The following is a 23,804-nucleotide window of genomic DNA, read 5'->3' as shown; positions in this document are numbered from 1 at the left end:
AAACAACAGGGTGTAATGATATTTCCAAATTTTCTGTTCCAAAAAGGTATAAAAAGCAAAAGGTTAAATACACATCATTTCATCACAATACTCCTACAATACAATTTAATTGTTCCAATGCACATTTACGGGCAATTTACTATTCTTGCATATCTCAAAGGAGAAAAAAAAAAAAATTAAATTACAAAGCCATTTTTTCTGGACTCCTAGTGAGTCTCATAATTATGCTACAATTAAGGATTTAACAACTTACTGTTACAAGATGTTATGACACTCAGAGATTTAGGGAAGCAAAAACAAATCCATGAAGAAGGAATAATTTAACTGTCTAAAAAAAGATTTCCATTTATAAATAAATAGATCCTGTAAATCTCTCTTCATGGAATATATTTAACTATCTTAGACACTATTATAATTTCACCTAATATATTCTCTAATTCTATTATTCTAGTAAAAATGTTTATTTATATTTAAGTTCTTTCTACATTTCACATCTACACACAGTACCTGTGTCCATCAATGTATATTTAAATTATTTGTCCCATAAATATCATGAAAAGAAAATATATTTTGAGTATAACACATTAAAAGAGTCCTAATGGTTTATAAATGGTAGTCTTTAACCTGACATATTATCATTTTTAGTGTTTACGCTTTTACAGTTAATTATAATGACTGTCGTTATTCAAGTAGTTTCTATGCCAGAATTATAATCTTTTGAACTATAAACAAGATTTGTATTTGAAATGCTTACATGCCAAAGCATTTGAACTAGGACAATATTAGTACTACAAGAACATTATTGGCCTGATGCATGCCCTTTTTAATGGATGAAATTTACTCAACTGCTAATGTTAATGTGAAATACCATCTGCTATTTTTATGCAAATTATATTTTAATGCCTTTTTCTACTCAGTAAAAAATATTAAATTCTAAAATACAAGAATTTCTTTTACTTTTGATGGGAAAAATACAAATATGTTCAAAAAGAGAAGTGTCTAAAAGAACTGCATGTACAAATATCCAAATTAGCTAGTGTAATGTTAGCTTAAAATAATAGTGGTGAGAAAAATTTTAGGAAAAAAAGCCTGAAATTTAGAAGCTTAGAGAAAAACTATGGATGACTGTTAAATTCAAAGTTTATTACTAATATGGGACAGTCTATGAAGTCCCATAAAATATGGGACTTAAATAAATGTATCTACTTTTGATTTCTTTGGGAAATGGAAAAAGAATATTTTAGACCTTAACTAGTATTGCTATTTATTTTCCAGAGAAAATTTTTGACTTGTTTTCCAGGAAATTTCAGTAGCCCTCACAAAGCACAGATGGCAAGGCACTATAAAGACAGAACACGGCCAACCTAATCTCTTACCATGGTTGAACACTGGAGTCAGTGGGGCTCTCCATCTTTGCTCTAAGTAAACAAGTGGGGAACAGTTCCTTCTTAAACTAGTCAGTTCTCCATTCCTGTCACCAACAACTATTCCACTAGTTCTTCACCATTACTAAGGTAAAATGCAGTCATGCTAAAGGAATAAGAACCAAGGGGAAAGAACACCACATCACAAAAGGCAGGGCTAATGAGAGAGTGAAGACCAGCTGGGAGACGTGAAGTTCACACCAAAGCAGTCACCTACTTCTCAGTGTGGTGACACAGCGGAAAGAACATAGGCTTCTCAGACAGATAGACCTGGTTTTCAATTCTACCTACTACTTACTGGCTTCACGGCTTCATTTTCCTCTTCCTTTCATTTATCCAACACACTACTGCTGAAGGAAACATGCTATAACTACAATTCTAGTAATGTTATGCACAGATCCAGAATCTCCTACTGGCTCATGCGTTGCCTCGACTGTTTCAACAGCACGGCAGCCAATATTCTCCATTATCTAGTCCCAACCACATTTCCATCCTTAACTCTCACTTTGTACCCTGTTCTCACCACTCACATCCCCCCACTTTACCCATCTACTTCGGATATTAGTCATTATTTTAAACTGCTCTAAAATTTCTGTTCCTTCCTCTACTCACTCTGTTCCCACCACCAATCTGTTACAAATTGAAATTCCAAGTATCATTAAAAGTCCAATTCAAATTATATCTCCTCCAGGAACCCCCACTCACCAGCTTTCATAAACTTTCTTAGCATTTTAGACATCACAGTTTTATATAAATTGCACTGTATATGGCAAATGTGTATGTATGTACTTCTCCATTATATTATACATACTTTAGGGTACAGACTGTTTTGTTCATTTCTTCATTCTTCATATCTCCATGTAGGTTTCTAAAATGTACCTCAATAGCCCTCAAAATACGTCGGACTCTTTTACCTTACTTAGATATGGCAAGACATTATAATTGTGTGCTGATTTGATGTCTAGTTCAGACAGTAATCATGGCAGCAAATGTGTAGACAGAACTTACTACATTCTAGGGACTGTTCTAGGCATTTAATAACTCAATGAATCCTCTCACAAAAGCTGTGAGACAAGTACTACGGTCACCTCTCACAGATAACACAACTGAGAAATAGGGATGGGGAATAAGTTGCCCAAGATCACTCATCTCGTAAGTGGCAGACAAGATATGGGAGTCCACGCAGTCTGGCTATGTATTCTGGGTTCTTTGTCGTTACATTCTGCTACTTTTCAAAAAGTATTATAATATCTATGAATTAAGACAGTTAAAATGAAGTAAAAAGTTAAATTAATATGTTGGCTATTTTTATTAAGTTTCAAAAAAAATTAACTGTGGTCAGCTGAACCTCATTCTAGAAATAACACACTGATCAGAAAAAATAAGGCCACACTTTCAACCAGTAAAGAAACACAAACACAACCAGTAAAGATAGATATATATCATATCTAACACTTCCTTAGTGGTAAATGTAAATAAATGTGATAAATGCAAATAAAGAAATAAATTTTTCACATGGAATATAAAAAAAGTACAAAAATGTTTTCAATAATTCTTAGATGGTATATGAAAAAATTTAGCTTATGTAATATCAAGACAGATTTTTATTTTTGATTATACTAGTTTTAGTTTACTAATGAATATATCATTACTCATCATTTTGAAAGGAAATACATTATTAAAATGTTTTAAAGTCACATGAAAAGTTTTCTTTAATCCTGTTTTAAAAGACTGAATTACTAATAATTGTGTAAATACTGTGTTGCCTTTTAAATGCTAAGAAAATATCAGCATGTTTTGTAGGTATTTCTTTTTTTCCCCTTTCTTGAGCATATTTTTGATATATCTAACATATACAGAATTTTCTATGAATTGTTAAAAAAAACTTAACCTCATTAATTTCCCATGTATCTTTTTAAATCCTCCTAAAGTCCAATTAAATTATACCAGTGATTAAAGTTCAAAAAACTATGTATCACTTAAAAATAAAATTTAATTCTGTTGAGTGTGAAGCTGCTAACCTGAGAATTTAATAATAACACAATAAACTGTCATTATCTCTTCTGGCTACATCTTGCCTTTACAAGAGGTATAAACGGATTGGGGTGGAAGGTGTGAAGAGAAATATATACATTCCTTTTCAAATTATCTAGATTGGAAGTGCTTCCTCAATACAGAATTATAATTTTAAAATTAAGTAGTAAGTAAGAGAAAATTTAATGAGGAATATTTTAAAAGATGAAAGCAAAAGCCAATTTAAATATGAATAACCCCGAATTTCCATGGTTAGAGCCCTATCCCATTTAGAGACTATGGGATTTTATCACAAACAAATGCTTTTTAAAAGTGAGATACAGATCCAGGCTGCATCTGCAGGAATTCAGGTGAAAAATGTCTGCCAGGATGTTTTGTCCTTACCTTTCCACATTTTCTATTCATACTAATGTCCTGATCTTGTCATATTATGATCAGAAAATCTCAAGATGTCTTAATTTTTTTTCATTCAAATAACAGTTTCCTCTAATTTAGTCCAAATCTTTTTTATACCAAAGGCTTTAGAGAAAGATAAAAAAGAAAAAAAATGTTTTTAAAAAAATTCTCAGCAAGTTCCAGATGAAATCAAAGTTTAATCAAAGAAGTCTCATATTATCTGTGGATTTTAGAGATCTTTGAAGACAGCAAGCTACCCTCTTGTGGCAGGTTTAAGTGTCTCATAAAATAAAATAAAAACATGAGATAAAACAAATGGAATTATGAAACTGAAATTTTCACAGCAAATAGTAGGATTTAACACCAGATTGACTTTTCTGAGCGTGAGTCAAGGTCTTTTATGAATGTAATACAGATACAAGAGAGCAGAATTTCAGTGTAAAAGACTATTATTACATAGTCTGGGAAAAGCTATGAACGAAATAATTCATAAAGCAGAACCAGTATTTAAAAAGACTAATATAATGCACTAAGTCTGTTAAATGTAAGTTCTTATCTATTTCAAAATTACAGTCTTACATGTGTGTATACTCATAAAAGTTCGGATTATTATACATAAAACAATTATTTATTTGGCATCACATATAGGACCAGTATTTCCTAAGGCTAACAGGGACATATAATGCTTCAGTATTTCACAATCCTGGATGCACATTATAATCACCACTTCAGTCATGGGGGTTGGTGGGGGGAGTCATCACAGCATAGATATTATTTACAAGGTCCATAGGTGTTATTAATGTGCCGACAGAGTAAAAACTACTGCCACACTGTAAAACAGAAGCCTACCTTGTTTGCCAGTGGGGAAATGGGTAGGTGGTTGGTGGGGGTAGGGGTGGGGGCAGAAGGCAGACAAAATTAACCTAAAAGAAATTAGAGAATAATTAGTTTCAAAGTGTTTCAGGCAATAAGTACAATGGGAACTGCAAGAGAGCAATGAAGATGACATATTTATTGATGTCAGGATTCACAACAGACACAGTTTCACTCTTTTATTGTCCATGTGCTTTGAGTGCCTGCAACTTCACACATGAATATAACACAGTACCTATTCTAAAGGAGCTATCTTATAAAGTAGACTGGCAAGTAAACAGCCAATTTTAATACGAGAATCAAAATCAGACCAATGATTAAGAAAGGACTAGGGGAACCTTCTCCAAATCTAGTTTAGAAGAGAAAGGAAGTAGCTTTAAAAAAAAAAAAGTGGGCATTTTTGAAGGCTAGTCCAGGGAAGGAGAATGTGTAACAGTAAGGAGATAGTAAAGAGAAAACAGAGGTGCTCAACATCACTAATCATCATTATACCACAATGAGATACCATCTCACAACTGTTAAAATAGTTATTATCAAAAAATCAAAAAGTAAGTGTTGGTGAAAATGTGGAGAAAAGGAAACTCTTTTGCAGTGCTGGTGGAAATGTCAACTGGTATAGCCACTATGGAAAACGGCATGGAAATTCCTCAAAAACTTAAAACCAGAATGACCATATGATCCAGCAACTCTACTTCTAATTGTATATCCAAAGGAAATCCGAAGAGAATATCAAAGAGTTACCTGCATTCTCATGTAGCATTATTCACAAGAGCCAAGAAATAAAACCAACTTAAGTGTCTGTCAATGGATGGATAAAGAATATGTGGTCTAGACATATACAGTGGAATATTATTCAGCCATGAGATAAAAGGAAATCTTGTCATTTGCAACAACATGGATGGACCCTGAGAGCATTATGCTAAGTGAAATCAAACAGAGAAAGACAAATACTGTGTGGTATCACTTATATGTATAATCTACAAAAGTCAGAATCTACAAAAGTCAAATTCATAGAAACAGAAAGTAGAATAGTGGTTGCCAGAAAGGGGGATGGGAGGATGGAGATGGGACGATGTTAATCAAAGGGTACAAACTCCCAGTTATAAGACAAATAAGTTCTGGGGACCTAATGTACAGCATGATGATGATGATTAATATTGTATTATATACTAAAAATTAAGTAGTTAAGACAGTAAATCTTAAATGTTCTCACTACAAAAAAGAAATGATAACTACGTGACATGATGGATAGGGTAGCTAATGCCATGGTGGCAATTATTTTACACCACATAAATTTATCAAATAAACATGTTGTACACCTTAAACTAACACAATATCATGTGTCATTATATCTCAATAAAGCTGAAAAAAAGTGACAATACAAGTGATCTGTTAGCAATGTGTTGGTGTAGACAACTGGAGATGAGACTAAAAAGGTAGATGAGAGTAGAACACAAGGATCCATAACTTTGCAAAAATGAGAACTTTCTGTTTCTTTCTACTCAAATTTTTAAAAATGTTTTATAAGATGAAAATTATGGAGCAAGAGTTGTTAACTATGGCCTGAAAAAAGAATTCAGGAAATGTACCAGCTTCGATTGAAAAAAAAAAATCACATCATTATTTACTTGCATAATCTCCAACTAAAATTTAGCACCTCTATCATATAAATCCAAGAAATAAATCACAGTAGTATAATATCTGTGGCTTAATAACCAAGAGAAATATCTGATATTTTATTTTTTCTTTTAAAGATTTATTTATTTTAGATAGAGAGAGAGACCATGTGTGGGAGGAGGGGCAGAGAGAGTGAATCTCAAGCAGACTCCCCGTTGGGCACAGAGCCCGTGTCAGGGCTCAGTCTAATGACTCTGAGATCGTGACCTGAGCTGAAACCAAGAGTTGGACACTTAACCAAGTAAGCCACCCAGGAGCCCCAAGAAATAATAGATATTTTAATATTGCTTTAGAGTTGTTACAGGTATCTTAAAACATTATTAACATTCATCATTACTTTGAAATTAGAGTACTAAAAAGAGCAGTTGCTAGGTCTCATTATTTAATATATTAATTAAGAAGTTACATGTTTTCATACTATGAATTATTATTCTTGCAGTGTGATAGCTTTATTTAAATATATTTATAATTTTATGACTTTTTTCAGTATTTTATTTAGTAACCCTACATAATGATTTAATGCATTTAAGGGTTCACAGACTTCACCAGACTGCCAAACAGATCCGTGACACACAAAAAAGTTTAAGAACCTCTATACAAAACTATATTTGTTGCTGATTTTATAGAAAGAGAAAATGATAATATAGCAAAGACAAAAGATAACCAATCCTTAAAAAAGTCAAGCGGGTGGAATACGGAGCACGGGTAACAGGAATGGCACTTTGTGAAAGGAGAAAGAACACCTCCCGCCCACCCCATAACAAGGAAGGAGGTAGAAAAGGCACACAGAAATAGTAGCCTTGGTGATCAGAGAGAGAGGATCCACCTGTTGGATGGTTTCTATTTTCCACTAAAGTTAAAAATTAAGATCTCTCCCTGAAGAGATCATCAGGGCTAATCCATTGTGACACATCCCTACACAGCGCCTGTAGGCCCCACGGGAAGCATGGACACTCTCTCACCCCAAGAGATCACCAATCAATAGCTGGACTCATATCCTCATAAAACTCTGTGCAGCTCCCAGTCTGTCTCCACCTTTCTGAACCTTTCAATCACTTCCATTAAATCATCTCAAATGCCTGCTCTGTAACTGCCACCTCGTTTTACAGCATTCCAATTAAAACCAGCTTGTCCCCTGAAACTTTTGTTTCTCTACGAACCATCTCTAATGGTGGTGACTTTTTATTCTAAACTCACATGTTAAGAAGGATATTTTAAGTGATCCTTCTTGCCCATTCGTAATTTTCACTCTAAATTCATCTACCCCATACAAATTTAAAACAAAATAGTAAATGTAAAACCCTTGCTGCTCTGAAGCTCATGTGATCACAACCATACCACCTGCTATATCTCTTCGGAGTCATCCACCATCATCCTTTGTCACATGCTCATCAATGGAAAGATTTTTTTCACCTAGATTACTATCTTTCTCTTCATAAGGATGAATCATCAGCTATCACCCTAGCCAATGGGTGTCCTATCCTCTGATCTTTCAATGATCTGCCCTTGGAATCAACCTCAGCCACACACTGTGATGCGGCTTCTCTAGCCCTCCACAGTCCACTATGTGAGCCACTACCCACAACCGGCTATTGAGCCTTGAAATACGGCTAGTGGGAATTCTGTGTAGGCGGCTTATCAAGTACCACTTCCTCAGAAATATTTTCCTGACCACCCTATCCAATACAGCAACCCCTTTACTCTTGCCTCCCTAACCAGATTTATTTTTTTCCATAGCACTTGTCACTATCTGCTATTATAGTATGGTATTTTTCTAGTTGGCATTGTCTAATCTTTTACAGTGTGTATGTCCTGCTTTTGAAATAAAAATTGGGTTATGAAAACTATAATCAAAATAAGTAAAATTAAAAATAAATAAAAATGCTATTGTAGTTGCCAAGACAGTGAGGTATGGGGTGGGAATAAACAAATGAATCAAGGGAAGACTGCTGAAAAATATGTGGATGAAAGAGACCAATGGAAGAAGGTTTGAAGGGTGTGTGGATCGCCAGGAACTCAGACACTGCTGGAGGGAATGGGACTTTGTATAACTACTTTCTACTTTGGAGAAGTATTAGGCATTATCTTACACAGGTGAGCATTGACAACAATTAACCTATAACCAGCAATATCCAAAATATATGCTCTGGAGGCATTCCTTCAGGAATGTGTATTAAGAGATAGTTACTATAGTAATCATAGAAACATCAGTAAAGCAAAATCCTGGATACCATCCAATTGTCCTTTGACAGGTAATGGGTAAATTGTGCTATATTCATATGATGGAATGTATTACATACCGGTCGAAGTGACTAGTAAGAGCTTATACGTAGCTTCTAATGTGTGCAAAGCATACTTCTTGGTCCCTTACTTACATTAACTCAGTTTTGTCCTCAGAGAAGACTAACATTTCCTGTTACAAATGAGGACAACAGAGGCGTAGAGGGGTTAAAGAATTTGCCAAGTGTTATATATTCAGAGCCAGGATTTGAACCTAGAAATCTAACTTGTGGTCCTCATTCACTATTCTATTTCTACAACAAAGGGACTATAACAATAAGGAAGATGACTGACTCTAAGAAATAATATTGAATAAAAACAACAACAAAAATAATTCCAGGAGAGTGCAATATACTATTGTATATCATTTTACATAGCCCAAAACAAGTAACTCTAAATAATATACCATACAGGAAAACATTTACTATAATAAGTTTTCAAATAAAAACAAAAAACTGACATAAAATACAGGGTAGTAACCACTTGTATGAAGCAGGAGGCATGAGGAGGGAAAGACAGGTACTTGCATCTACAGTGGGATTGGTGATATTCTCATTCTTGAGTTGGGGGGGGTTCACCGGTGTTGATTTCATTATTATGCTTTCTAACATGTTTACTTATATTCTTTTGTGTATCAAATATTACATTTCAAAAGATATTAAAAGCTAAGTAATAAATACAATGTGAAAAAATAGAGAAAATGGACTTTGGCTACTCTCAAGGTACCTGATCGCAAGGGAAAAACGAGGGAGTTGGGAATCACATGGATATATACTTAAGGGGAGATTTTTCTATGGTGGCGTCTGGATCTTGCTCATAGGATGATGGGCTAGAGTTCATGGTTTGACCTCAGCAATTCTGCCTCCCAAGCGGTATCTGGTTAACATCCGGAGACTTCTATTGTCATGATTGTGGGGATGTGTTCTGCTGACAACTACATAGAAGCCAGGGACAGCTAACTAGTCTACAATGCACAGGACACCCCCTTCCCCAACTTAGACCTACTCATAATGTCAACAGTACTGACGCTGAGAAACCCAGAGATAGATACAGCAAAGCAGGAAAGATTAAAAATATAGTAACAGGTAAAAAATCAAGGAAGCAAGGTCCAGAAACGATGGTAGGAAAGCCTTGCCCAGAGGCAGACACAGCATCTTCAGAGCCTGGCAAGCACTGAGGCACCTTCATCCTCAAGTCCATTCCTTTCAACAGAAGGTGAATGAAGTAGACCCAGCTTTATTTCTGCTGTTACTGAAAACAAACAAAAAGTCCAGGAAGGAAAAGTATAAAACAACAAATGCAGGTGAGGTGAAGTTACCTCAGAGCCAATAAAGCTTAAGCCTCAGGGCTCCCTGTTGGTACTCTGTCACCCAATTTTGAAATTTATGTTTGAATAAGTATATTTCTTGAAGAGGTCACTAAACTGCATATACTTCAGGCCCCACAAAAAGAGGATTTACCCTTGAATGCAGCAAAGTTACTGAATTTAATAAGTTGTGTAGCTACTTTCCTTGACATCTGTGCAAGATGGCACCCTAAAGTTTCAATGGCCACATACGATTCTATTTAGCTCCCTAAGATGCAGTTCATGAAATCCTACCACTCTCCTTGTCCCTTATAGAGTCTTCACAGGTATTTCCCCGGTCTTTCCAGCATTACATCGCTAAGGATACAATTAGGCCAAAACAATAAAGGAGAATAAGTAGGTGATTCAATTTCCTCTACTCTAAAAGGGGAATCACATTAATGTGGGAAGCTGATATCTCTTGGTCTTAGTTCCACATGGGAAACAACAGCTGAGGAAAATCATTAGGAGATTTTGTGTACATAAGAATCATCTAGAAAGCTTGCTGTAAATGTGGATTCCAGGGATCAACTCCATAAGGGTTACATGATCCTGACCCAAGGATAACAATTTAAAAACCACTTCCTTAATGCAAAGATTCTTAATCTTCTCGGTATCCCATCCCTTGAAGGATCTTTCCATATTCGCATACTTAAAATTTTAATATAGGGATTGTATTAGTTTATTAAGGCTGTGGTATAACAAAATACCATGGAGTAGGTGATATAAACAAGAGAAATTTGTTTTATCATAGCTCTGGAGGCTGGGAGTCCAAGATCAAGATGTTGGCAAGACTGGCTCCTTCTGAGGCCTCTCTCCTTGGCTTGTAGATAGCTACCTTCTCACTGTGACTCACATTGTATTTCCTTTGTAGGCACACATCCCTGATGTTTCAGTCCATAACAGAGATTATTCTATGGGTCTGATACTTAGGAGCCCTAGTTTAGATATTCCTTCACAGAAAGTCCAAGAATGTAGATGATGTAACTGAGAGAAAAAGAAGAGAGCCATATGGTGAACATCACAGTGGGGGAAAGACCATCCGTGCAGAGAGAGAGGAAAAACCACTGAATTTGACTGGAAGGAGGAGATGGTCTTAGAGACATGTGTATATGTACGTGTGAGTGTGTGTATAATATAAATACTATGTTATCTCATACATAAAGAGATACCATGTCTTTTAAGAACTACTGGGAAAACATAATTCAAAATGATAGTAAAAAGGAAAGACTGTGTGCTTCCACTCCCTCCTGCTACTACTAAAATGATAGTAAAGCACATAATCCAAAAAGGACAAGACAGAGCTTGAGTGGAGAAGCCAAAGAAATGTCAGCAACATTTTGGAAGTTCTACGACATATGGAAAAGTGTTGAATGGCTTTGCACACTAGAAAAACTGAAATCTAAATGCTTACAAGGTGATGGGAGCCAATAAGCAAGCTGATTCATGAAAAAGAACTTTAGAAATTCTCAGGAATTGGAAGGCTACAGTGTCTTGGAGAATAGGAATTGGACAGGTGTCAGTGAAATCAGGAGAACTGGTCCAAAGTTCATACAATAAACAGGCCAGAAAGTTGAGGAAAAGAGAATCAAGAAGAAAATGGTAAGAAAAAAAAGGTTTAAAAAATATTTTCCAGAGCTGAAGGCCATGAGGTCTCCAGTAGAAGGCCCAATGTGGATGAAAAAACATCAACTCTGAGAGAAATCTGAGAAAAATTTAAAACACAGAGGAACTTGGGGTCAAGATTAGGGGATATGGTGGCACAAAACAGGTTATGTACAAACTTTAAAATGAGAAAGGCATCAACTTCTCAACAGCTATACTGAAAATCTTTAAACAATGGAGCAATATCCTCAAAATTCTGAAACAAATGACTTTCATTCCAGAATTTTATACTCAGGTATCAATTATATGTGAAGTCTAAAGAGTACTATTTTCAAACATAAAAAACTCAAAATTTATCTTTGGATCCTTCTTCAAGAAGCTACCAGAAGTCACATTTCACTAAAAGGTCATGTAAACTCATCAAGAAAACTCTGTAAGTGAGAAGTAGAGGGGATGCTCAAGGATAATGATGAAGTTAAACTCTGGGATGGTAAGAGAACCAGAAAATATATCTCTAATTTAAAAACCAAAAACTTGGAACTGATGGAAACTGAGAGGAGAAAAGGAAGTTGGGTAGAGAGTTTGGTGTTCGGTGAAAAATTAGGGAAAGTAATATAAAAAATCTAAGCAAATAGAAAAAAAGAAGGGATAATACTTAATCCCACAAGGGTCAAAAAAAGAAGTATGATCTATTTTCCTAATTACACTAATGTAAAGGTTGTTCTTAAATAAAAATTGTGCAATAGCTAAATTGGGAAGATGAAGGGACAGATAACTGGGGGCTTCTCATGTACTGCAGACATATTTTAGCTATGGTACTGCAAGAAAAGAATGCTAAAATTCTCATCTTCCTTAACAGAAAGTCAACAGGTAATGCCTAACATCAATGCTACCAAGAAAGAGTAGTATACAAATGTTATTTAGAAAAATGGAGGTAAGAATCAGAAGAAATAATAAAAGAGTTGAAATAATTTTCTCTAGGGAGTAGGAACTGGCAGAGATGAAAGGATGCTGTTTTTCATCATAAATTTTTTAAGTGACTTAAAAAAAATATGGACATTGATCATTCTGACCAACATAAATGTGTACTGTAAAGAAAATGTATTATGTAATACATACATTTATGCCAAAAAAATACTATCTAAATATTTCTGCATGTCTTAAGGTTGACTTGGATCTGAAAAAATTTAGCTCAACTCAGTATAAGCAGAGACGCTAAGTGCTATCTATCTTTCTCATTACATTCAACCTCTGCTTGAAAATGGTGGGCAGTTGCCTATTTTAATATACTTTAATCCACTACTATTTACGGAGCATCCACCTGAAATAATGATATTACCAACAGAACATTAGCTATAGCAAGGTCACACATCTATACTGCTATAGGCTGGGTTTTTGTAGTAATAAAACCTAGAGGGATTGCTGGTAAAAGCATGTTCCAAACCCAGGTCTCAGGACAGTGGTGGGGTGACAAGGGCCATCATACAAAGACAAATGTCAAACACACCAATCCAAAGTCTTCCGGGAATACCCAGATCAGCGGTGTGCTAGAAAAGTTCATTCTTGATACTTCATAAACTTTTTTAATAATGATTTCATTTGTCATGAATATTTTATTTCTTCCAATAAAATAATCACTCAGAATATTAAAATGGCCAACAATCAAAAACTAATTCAAGTAACACCATGCAAGAAGTTGTCTCCCTCACCCCTTTTCTTTCCCTCCTGATACACAGTTTGATGTTCCCATACCTCTCGATAGCCACTGCTGATTTGTTCCAAGCTGAGAGAATACACAAGATCCTTGCCTCCCACAAAGAGTCTCTCCTGATACTCATCCAGCAGCATTGCATGGAGATCAAGAAACCCAAAAGGGCTATGAAAGACTGATGTTCGATTTAGGTCCAAGAGTTCTGAAATGCAAAAGAAAATGTTTGCTAAACAAAAGACGATATACAAATACCTTTGTAACACTTTTATCATGGCTCTATTAACTACATAGTTCCAACAGGTATGACAACATTCATTTTATCACAAATATAAAGCCTTCAGAATTTATTACTCAAAAGACTAAAAATATGCAGTGCATTAACAATAGTATATTGCATATTTGAAAGCTAAGAGAGTATATCTTGAAAGTTATCATCACAAGAAATAAATTTTTATGGGATATAATGGATGTTAACTACATTTCCTGTAGTAGTCTACTCATGATATGTACGTATATCAAATCATGTACATTTTAAATTTATTCAGTGCTCCATATTGGTATGTTTGTTGATAAAACTAGAAAACTAAAAAATTGCTTAACATGTAAAAAAGTGTAACTGGGAATAAATTTTAATGTGCACAAATTAAAATCTTTGTATGTTTGTGAATCTAAAAACTTCAATATGTAAGGTAAATATTCTATGTTTTTAAATACAGAAAGAGTTCACATTCATGATCTTTAAAGTGCTATGTGGAAAAGTCATTTTACTGTGAATTTTACATTTATTTCTCTGTGTGCAACAAATATTCCAAATGTACAAAAAATATTCTGAAAGTGTGTCCGTTTAATTTCAGATGAACACCAACTCACACAAAAAAAGTCTCCACTTAATACTGGTTTTGAAAGTCATGTTCAAAATCGAAGCGTCCATGTCTGGGAACCCTCAGGTGGTTAGTACAGTGAGGTAACCCATGATCGCATTCAGTCCGGCAGGGACAAATGAGAAAATTGGTGGGGATCTCGAAGAGATCTGTTTCTTGAGTTCTGGCTAATGTTTATGTATTCATGCCTACAGCAGAAATCACAAATGATCTGTTTCAACTAACATACATTTAATTTTAGAAAGGCACAATCTGACACACCTGTCATGTGTGCATTTGTTTGTTTGTTTGTTTGTTGAAGGTATTTAAATGCATATGGTAGTTCAGGACTTACGCTTGGTAAGTGATATATGAGAGCCGTTGATGACGGTAATACTGCTCCCAAGACGAGGCTCTGCATGCTGAAAAATTCCCCAAGAGGCCCCTTTGGGAAATACTGACAAGTTAGAAGATAGCTTCATTTTCCGAAAGTCAAAACCTAATGCATCTGACAGAGAATGGGGAATACTGGTGACCAGACACCAAAATCCAGATAGCAGGATGAAATGCGACCATCTATATAGCATTGTGCCCACTCTACTTCTGAGAATGGAGAGATGAAGGACCTCTTTCTTCCCTCTCTATTAAAAATGTATTTGGGGTGCCTGGATGGCTCAGTCTGTTAAGTGTCTGCCTTCTGCTCAGATTATGATCTCGGGGTCCTGGGATCGAGCCCTGAGTCAATGAAGCCCTGCGTGATGGAGCCCTGTGTCAGGCTCCCTGCTCGGCGGAGAGTCTGCTGCTCTCTCTGCCCCTTCCCCTGCTCGTTTGCTCTTTCTCTCTCTCTCTAATAAATTAATCTTTTTAAAAATGTACTCACTGTCTGTATCTCTACTCTGAAACTGTAGATGTCCAAACTTCTGTGGAGTAGGGCTAAGTTTAAACCTTTAGTTTAATACACCTGAAATTAATGTAACATTGGGTGTCAACTATACTCAAAAAAAAAATTAAAAATCCTTTAGTTTAAAATAAGAAATACTGCTAAAATCAAAGTGTCTCTTATAAAGGTAAAACTAATGATATTGAGTCATCTGACTCTTCACCTAAATAAAGAATCTGACAACAAGGTTTGAGGGAGGGATGCAAAGAATAATAAGGTGCTTTATCTGGGGAGGAGCAAGAGGAATGATCAGGGGTTCTGAACCCTGGAAGACAAATTCTTCCCACTTAACAATTTTGTCAAGGAAAATCATATCATTTTCCTTCCTTGCTAGGCATCCACCAACAGCAAGAGATGCAGGTTTTAGGTATTCGATATCGTAACAAAAATATGGATCAATACAGTCTACCGCCATTACACCTTGACTTTACATATGACCACTTATGGTTTTATATCAGGGCTGCTAAATGGACTCTATTCCAGAAAATGTTACCCTATTATTCCAATAGGTTGCTAAAATTCTCCAAGTTTTATGCACAGTGAAATTATCTGAAAGGAGCAATTAAAAGAGAGTAGTTACACATTATGTAGAATTAACAGGTCTCTAAACCAAACACAGTAAGGTGAGGAGTTTGGGTGATTAAGTTTGCTGGAAAATGACAAAATGACGAAAGGAATAAAATATAAAAGCATACCCGGAAGTGTTGCCGAAGTGGAATAGTATGGGCCCATATTAAAATGTCTGAACTCAAATGAAGGGCAGCCCAACCAGTAAAGAAGACACTCCAGGAACCTGTTCCATCTACGGATCACCTTACTTATTTACCAATGAGGTCATTAGGACCTCATTACCCTTGTGTACATTATAGAGAGACAGATATTAACAGCTATTTGTTTTTATGACTTGTCAATTTCTGCTACACTTACTATAATTCTAATAGTCTAAAGGTGGTACTTCCTATTTCTTTATCTGTAATAATAGAGACTGATTACCAACGCATCAAGCTTATTTTATTCTGGTATATCACCTTTTATTGTGACCCATTTTGGTAGCCAAGTCTATCCCATGAGGTCACAAAAATACACTCATGCACCTATGGAGAATAGTTTGGAAAATGCAAAGAGAAAAAACTGAAATGAGTGTCCAACAAAAGCAATTTTTAAAAAATGTTCATTTCTTATGGACTTTACATTTATCTTTTTTTCCTCCCCACAAGAGTGAACAACCAGAGAGTAATAGTTTAAATTATCACTGTCTTGGGGCACCTGAATGACTCAGTCTGTTCAGCATCTCACTCTTGGTTTATTGAGACCAAGCCCTGTCTTGGGCTCCACACTCATGTGGAGTCTGCTCGACCCTCTCCTCCCCCTCTGCCCCTTCCACTGCACTCTCTTTCTCCCTCTCTCTAAAATAAATAAAACCTTTAAAAAATAAATTACCACTGTCCTTTATTTTACTGATAAGGAAACTCACGTACCCAGAAATTAAAATAACCACCTTATAGACATACGTTATTACAATGAAAAAATCACTCAATTACCAAAAAAAAACAAAAAAAACAAAAAACAAAACCAAACAAAACCCATGAGAATTAAAGTATAGCAGATGTGTATGTCATAACAAAAAGTCCTGTAGACGGAGAATCTGAAGAGCCACATGTATGTCTTAGCTTTGCCATTAATTACCTGCATCACCTTGAGCAAACATCTAGCCTCCTGGTTATACCAATTAACATTTATGTTGATGATTTCCTTACATGTTAATCACCATTCCACATTCAAAATTCTTAAGTTTCTGACTAAATTGCATTTCTAAAGTGGAGGTCATAAAAACATTATAAAAAAAACAAAAACAAAAACCACACAGATATTTCTGAGTCTTTCAAAGTACAGCATAAAACCTGAGCTTTGGAAGTTTAACAAATGGAAGGAGTATGATGAACATGTGTAAATATCACATGTGTCATATTTAAGCTTGCCTAAAGGGAAGCAGTTAGAATATTTATGACTTTTCATATATTTAAATGATTATAGGGTCAAGAATACTTTTTTTTTTAAAGTTACAAGGAACTTCGGATCTTATTTTATTTATGTTGCCTCAAAGGAAACTGCTGCCAAGGTATGTTTGGACACATTAAGTTGAATATCATAGATATGCCTTAGGCAGTAAGTCAATAAATTTCATTTCACTTATGAAGACACTTCCTGGAATAATTCCTAAAGTCACTTTACCTTTTAAACTTATAAGACCCAATGAATAGACTACAGTTTTCGTTAAACATTTTCACAAAATGAGAGCAGCTTATTGAGTTGCTTCCACAGCTCTCCACTTTGACCATCACCATACAACACGATAGTGCCAATAACTGATTCTTAAGAAGTCTGGGCTTATAGGTAGATACATTATTTCAGAATCATGATACTGACCAAAACATATCAATGTGATGGTTTATATTTTTCTTGTCAATTTCCGCAGGCATATAAATCCTGATTGTGATCCTTAATTTTCTCTAAGACCCAAACCGTCCTTCTTAACTGTCTGTGATTCTCCAACATCCTTGATTTTAAGTCAGGAAAAGTTAAAAGTATCCATTATGAGTAAATTCTATAACAGAATCATTTTTTTAAAGGCTGTACATATTTATACTTCAATACTAACTCCAATTTTCTACTCTTTTTTGATTTAACTTGCCTCTTCCCAAAAAGAATCTGGGATGACTTATACAAATACATTCAATTAAACTAACAAATATAATGCTAGGGATATCAAGATGAAGGGGAAAAATAAGGAAAAGAAAACTCAATTTTATTAACTGAAAGTCACTCTTTAATATCCCTATATATTGTTAAAGTGAATACCAAAATTGACCCCAGACTTCCTAAAATTCAATGTAAAAGTCACTATACCACAATAGAAGAACTGTATCAGTTGCTTAGGAACATTGCTTTGTGCGATGGTTAATTTTACACATCAATTTGACTAGATCAGGATTGCTTAAATATTTGGCTAAAAATTATTTCTGGGTATATCTGTTAAGGTGTTTCTGGATGAGATTAGCATTTAATTGTTGCACCAACTAAAGCATCATTGGAGGGTATCATCCAGTGTGTCAAGGGTCTGAGTAGAACAAAAAGTGGAGGAAGGAAGAACTCTTCTTTTTTACCTGCCCGTCCGACTGAGCTGGTTCTCAACTGCCCTCAGACGGAGACTTACATCATCATCAACCCTGGTTCTTACGCCTTCAGACTCAGACTGAACTAAACCACCAGCTTTCCTGTCTTTCTGTCTTACAGACAGAAGACTGCGAGACTTCTCAGCTTCTGTAATTGTGTAAGCCAGTACCTCATTTTATACATATCTCTTACTGGTTCTGTTTCTTTGGAGAGCCCTGATTAATACACCTGGTATTAAGGACTAAGAGAAACTTCTCCCGAGGTCCTCTTAATGGCTAAAAAATACTATGATGGACACCCAACATCACTAAAAATAAATGAATAAATAAGGTATCGAGAGCCACACCTCTGATCATAATCACATGCCTCAATGCAAGTCACCTGAATTCATATCAGAGTACAATCTACCAAAAGTGACTTTATGGCTATAGGTGGCCATGTTAGTAAGGACATTAACGATTTCAGTGAACAGAGATTAAATCAGGGTAATATAGGTCTAAGGATGGAAAAACCAAGCCTCATATTAACTTGAAAACCAACAGAAGCACAAAGTAATTTCTTTATTGAGAAATGGTGAATCTTTGTTTCTTGATTTTCTTAATGACACTGCTTCACTGTACTGATTCTAAAGGGTTTATACATTGGTTTGCTTATGCTAAATAGGTATAGATTAGCCCCCAGTGGTATGACCACCCAGCTCCCACCCCACCACAATACAATAGTTTTTGCATCTTTGAGTTCAAATTCCCAAGGAAAAGGATGTAATTGACTTAGCCAGTGTTCACAATTCATGAATTGCTGGCTCTCTGAAGACTGGCTGCTTTGGGATCAATTAACCATCCATGGTTAAATGTAAAAACCATGTGGTAAATAGTGTGGTCCCTATAATTATGGGGGTCAGAGCTGTCACCATTAAGCACATGTATCAATCCCATAGACAACCTATCTAGCCTGTCTTTATTCATGAATAAATGTATAGTAACAAATTCATTGCAATCTGTATTTCCAGTACACTGAATAAATTGACCTCCAGTTTACAGACGTTCAATATAATCTTACCAAGTGTTGAAGAACATCGTCAAGTATGAAAAACTGGGTTTTTACTTTCTGATCTTGAGCCATCCTTCCTAATAATAAGTCAATTGTTAAAGTCCCTCACTCAGGTGGAGAATAAACCTTACTGTCTGCACAGAGAATACTACTTCCATTTTTGTTCTCTTTTGGGATAGGGAAACATTCATCTATCTCATCCATATGAAATTTCTAGGAATTAAAGTATGCTTTATTTGTAAAAAGAGCACTGTAAAAATAAAAGCAATTAATAAGAGCAGTAAAGTTGGATAAATTATGGAATTCCAGAATTTAAGAAAGAAACAGAAACATAATTATTGGGGAAAAAGTTGGGGGAAAGCATTTTTTTTTTTTAAGATTTTGTTTATTTATTCGACAGAGATAGAGACAGCCAGCGAGAGAGGGAACACAAGCAGGAGGAGTGGGAGAGGAAGAAGCAGGCTCGTAGCGGAGGAGCCTGATGTGGGGCTCGATCCCACAACGCCGGGATCACGCCCTGAGCCGAAGGCAGACGCTCAACCATTGTGCCACCCAGGCGCCCCGGGGGAAAGCATTTAATTAGAGCATAGATATAAAAACAACTTGATAATTCAGTACGTTGAAAAATATTTTAAAGAAAGAAGAAAGAACTATCACCTCTGTTCTGCAGAGACATGTCATAATAGATGACAGGCAAAAACAAACACATAAAAAGAATTCAACTTCATTAAATCTACAAAGAAATGTGAAAATATTATTTTAGAGGGTATTTTAAAAAATTATAATAACCAATAAAAATGAGGTTCAGTCTATTGCTATTTGGACTCTTTCAGAGGCCAGTGTAACATTTCTATATTACCAAAATTTTTCCCAGTGAACATGTATTACTTTATTTAAAACAAAATTATGTCCTAAACAAAAGGGAAAGGGTGGAGAAATGACTCTGTTTATGCAGCCAAATTTCCTCATATTTCCCGATACTGTTCCTCTCAGCCCTGACTCTTGAGGGGTTAATAACTGTTAATAATTACTGAGTAGTTCTATGTCACATACTGTCTAAGGGCTTGGCATTTATTATCTCATTTAATCATGTGGCACTTTCATAAAGTAGGACCTACAACTATCCCCATCTTCTAGATGTAGAAAGAGGTTTTTATAAGATTTAGTGCACTGCTGGGGTTGTTTGGTCATTGTTGGTGCCAAATTTTGCACAACAGAAGTTGAATGAAGGGCTTTGCCATGAAGAATGCATGTGAGATGAGGCGTCTCCCACCACTATGAACTCACATTGCTTAGCCATCCCCCGTTTTGGTCTCCAGAGTCAATGAGCAAAAAGACTAACTTATTAAAAGCTTGTTACTTACTAACGAGGACTCCATAACCTATCATAGATAAAATTCCTCACAAAAACAACTATGAAAAATCCAGTCTATCAAGGGATTATAATGTGTCTGAAGTTGAAAGCATATTTGCAGAGCCTGATGTAAATAAGATAAAGTGGAAGGTTTTCCCAACATTGAATAGTTGGTATTAAGTAAAAATAACTCAAAAGCAGCAACATCAACAGGAAAATTCAGGTTAATATCAATCTTAATTTCATTTGTATTTTATAAACTATCTCAAATAACTACAGAAGTTTTCGTGTTGTTGACTTGTCAACTGGTGACATTTTCCGCATTGTACATCTCTTTTGAGAAAATGAAAATGTTCTTACTTAATTTACTACGGAGTTCCAAGGTGTATTGGAAATTTAAAGGTATAGACTAAATGCAAAAGAACTCAAGCAAGAAGCTTCCCTCCCTCGAGACTGTCCTCTTGTTAGTTTTCAAGCCAGCGCTTTAAGTCATATTAGTGATTTTAGCTCTGAATTATAGCCCATGGACTTGGCATATTTACGAAGCAATGCCTAACTTCTTTATCTGTCTGCACTGCTTCAAGCTGCCTAGATGAAAGAATCAGAAGACATACAGGAAGAGGGGGACAAAAGAAACCCTAATCTCAGGTAATCTCCAGAAAACACAGTGCAAATAATGGACAGCGCTGACTCGGTTAAAAGGAGAGAGCTCATCTTGAGTTCTTCCTCCTCTAAAAATAACATGAATTACTTGAGGGAGTGACTGGACAAAAACAAGACTAAACTGAGATGCACCAACTCCGAGTTCATCCGGAAATTTTCTCAAGAGGGAACTAATTATTATTGCTAAGCCGCGTGCTAATTATCAGCTGTCAATGAAGATATACACAAAGGATTTAGTCATTTCCTCTCATGGCCTTTCTTTTTTAACCTGCAAGGGAAATAGTTTTAAAACTCATTGGCATCAATATGTTACAGAGACAGTTCTCTTCACTTTGTCAAAATATATTTAAATTCCACACGCCCATGTGGAAGAAGGGGGAGGAGGGGAACACATTTTTCAGTTCTCCAACAAAAATAGGTTTTCTTCTCAAATGCACACTTCCTCCCCTGTCACCTACAAAGGAGTGACATCCTCAGACCCAGAAATTTAAGCTTTCCACTGTTTTCTGAATCAGTGCATGTCTTCAAGTTAATTCGACAACAAAATACTGAACTGCATACATAGTAAGCACTGTTAATGAAAATGAAATAGAGAAATGAAGTAACCATTAGGACTTTTCTTCGACTTCTTAACGGCCCCCAAAGGAAAAGGTTTCCTAAAAACCACTTTGAGGATTTTGACAAATCCGATCAATAATGATTAATGGTTTGTAATAATATTGAAACAGAATGGTAAAAAAAAAATCAGCAACTTTTTTTTTTTTTTAAGTGCAGCTCAGTAGTTTGCTAATTGCTCTTTCTAGCAATGGAGTGGCTGGCCTTCATGCATTCTCTGAACTTTTCTAATTCTATCTTAAGAAGGCAGAGGTCCACAACAGGCATTGCAGTGCCCCAGTTTTAACCGTTAACCACTTCCAAGGAAAACAAAAAGAGTTCAAATGTACATATGACTAGCCTAGACATTAAATAGCCTTTTAGTTCCTTGGTCAAGGAAAACAAGATTGTGTCAGAATTTAAAGATTCCTTGTCTTCCCATCTCATATAAATTATTATTATTTAGTATTTTACATGTTATTCTAGATTATTGGTGTCTGAATTCTACAAATGCAAGGTCACGAAAGGACCTGGTTACAAAGAATCATCGTCTGTCCATGCGCTTCACATATATTTGTATCCATGTATTTAAATTATTGAACAAAATCAAAGAATATAAAGTGCTATTACCTAAAAGTGAATAACAATTTATTTTTGACTGCCTCCTAAATGTTTAATTAGGATTGTATTTCATTGGAGGCTAAAGCAGTAAGTTCTGTCTGAATGAGCTTCCTAACAGGAACCATAGTAGGTCATTCACTCAACGTTCCTTTAAGGATGTTGTCAACTAGGGCAAGCTATTCTAAATGTAATGGGAGGGTTGTCAAAGACTTGAAGAGCAATCACATGACCTGATTTATTTCAAAAATACCAACTGGTTTTCATGTGCTGGAAGGGGGCAAAAGTTGGATAAAAGGAGAAGACTTTTTTTTAACCAGCAGGTGAGGAAAATGGTCGCAGCAAAACAAGGTACCTTGTAAATGCAGAGACCTGAATGACTAAATGAAGAAAAGCTAGCCATCAAATTTTACACAATAAGGTAAAAGCATGTTTTTAAAATTTAAGTTATTTAAGATTGGGATAATGCAGTCACTCAATTGGGTGAAAAATTCAAAACGTATACAAAGACATCCACTGTATTAGGCACTCATTGGGGGATTTCAGAGAGATATTAAGGATCAATGTAATTCTGTAAAAATAACACAAATCAGATTTTGGTATCCCTCATTTTAATTTTCTAAAAGTATTTCATTTCACTTCATTTCAGAGAGAGAAAGAGCACAAGCAGGGTGAGGGGCAGAGGGAGAAGCAGAGCAAGGAGCCTAATGTGGGGCTTGATCCCAGGACCCTAGGATCATGACCTGAGCCGAAGGCAGACGCTTAATGGACTGAACCACCCAGGGCACCCTCCCTAAAATAATTTTAGAAGTAAGGTTTTCCAAGCTTATGTACTTGATAATAATTAGGCCCATTTACTTCTTTCTTTAAGAAAATACATTGGGGTGCCTGGGTGGCTCAGTCAGTTAAGCGTCCAGCTCTTGATTTCAGCTCAGGTCATGATCTCAGGGTCATGGGATCAAGCCCCATGCAGGGCTTCACACTTAGCGGGGAGTCTGCTTCTCTCCCTCTCCCTCTGCCTCGCCGCTTGCTTGCATGCTCTCTCTAAAGCAAACAAATAAATACATCTCAAAAAATAAAAGAAAGTACATTTTATGGTTCAAAAGCAGAAAGAACAGAAAGGTTTATAATAATAAACTCTCTCCTATCTGCACTTCCTCCCTTTCTACAGTTCTTACTCCTTTGTCCTCAATGGCTTAACTGTGT

At 35.7% G+C, this 23,804-nt stretch overlaps 1 protein-coding gene across 1 annotated transcript in view; it reads right to left on the bottom strand.

Moving 5' to 3' along the window:
- The window catches only part of SEMA3E (semaphorin 3E), a 251,646-nt gene that overhangs the window by 90,518 nt on the left and 137,324 nt on the right, over positions 1 to 23,804 (bottom strand). Inside the window, exon 2 of the mRNA XM_008686187.2 lies at positions 13,387 to 13,547. Coding sequence (XP_008684409.1) covers positions 13,387 to 13,547 — 161 coding nt within the window. The remainder of the gene's footprint in view (positions 1 to 13,386; positions 13,548 to 23,804) is intronic.

This window comes from Ursus maritimus, unplaced genomic scaffold, assembly GCF_017311325.1.
Source record: "Ursus maritimus isolate PB19 unplaced genomic scaffold, ASM1731132v1 scaffold_3, whole genome shotgun sequence".
Taxonomy (NCBI): Eukaryota; Metazoa; Chordata; class Mammalia; order Carnivora; family Ursidae; genus Ursus; species Ursus maritimus.
The sequence above is the reverse complement of the archived record's forward strand: the minus strand, read 5'-3'. Positions and strand labels throughout refer to the sequence as shown.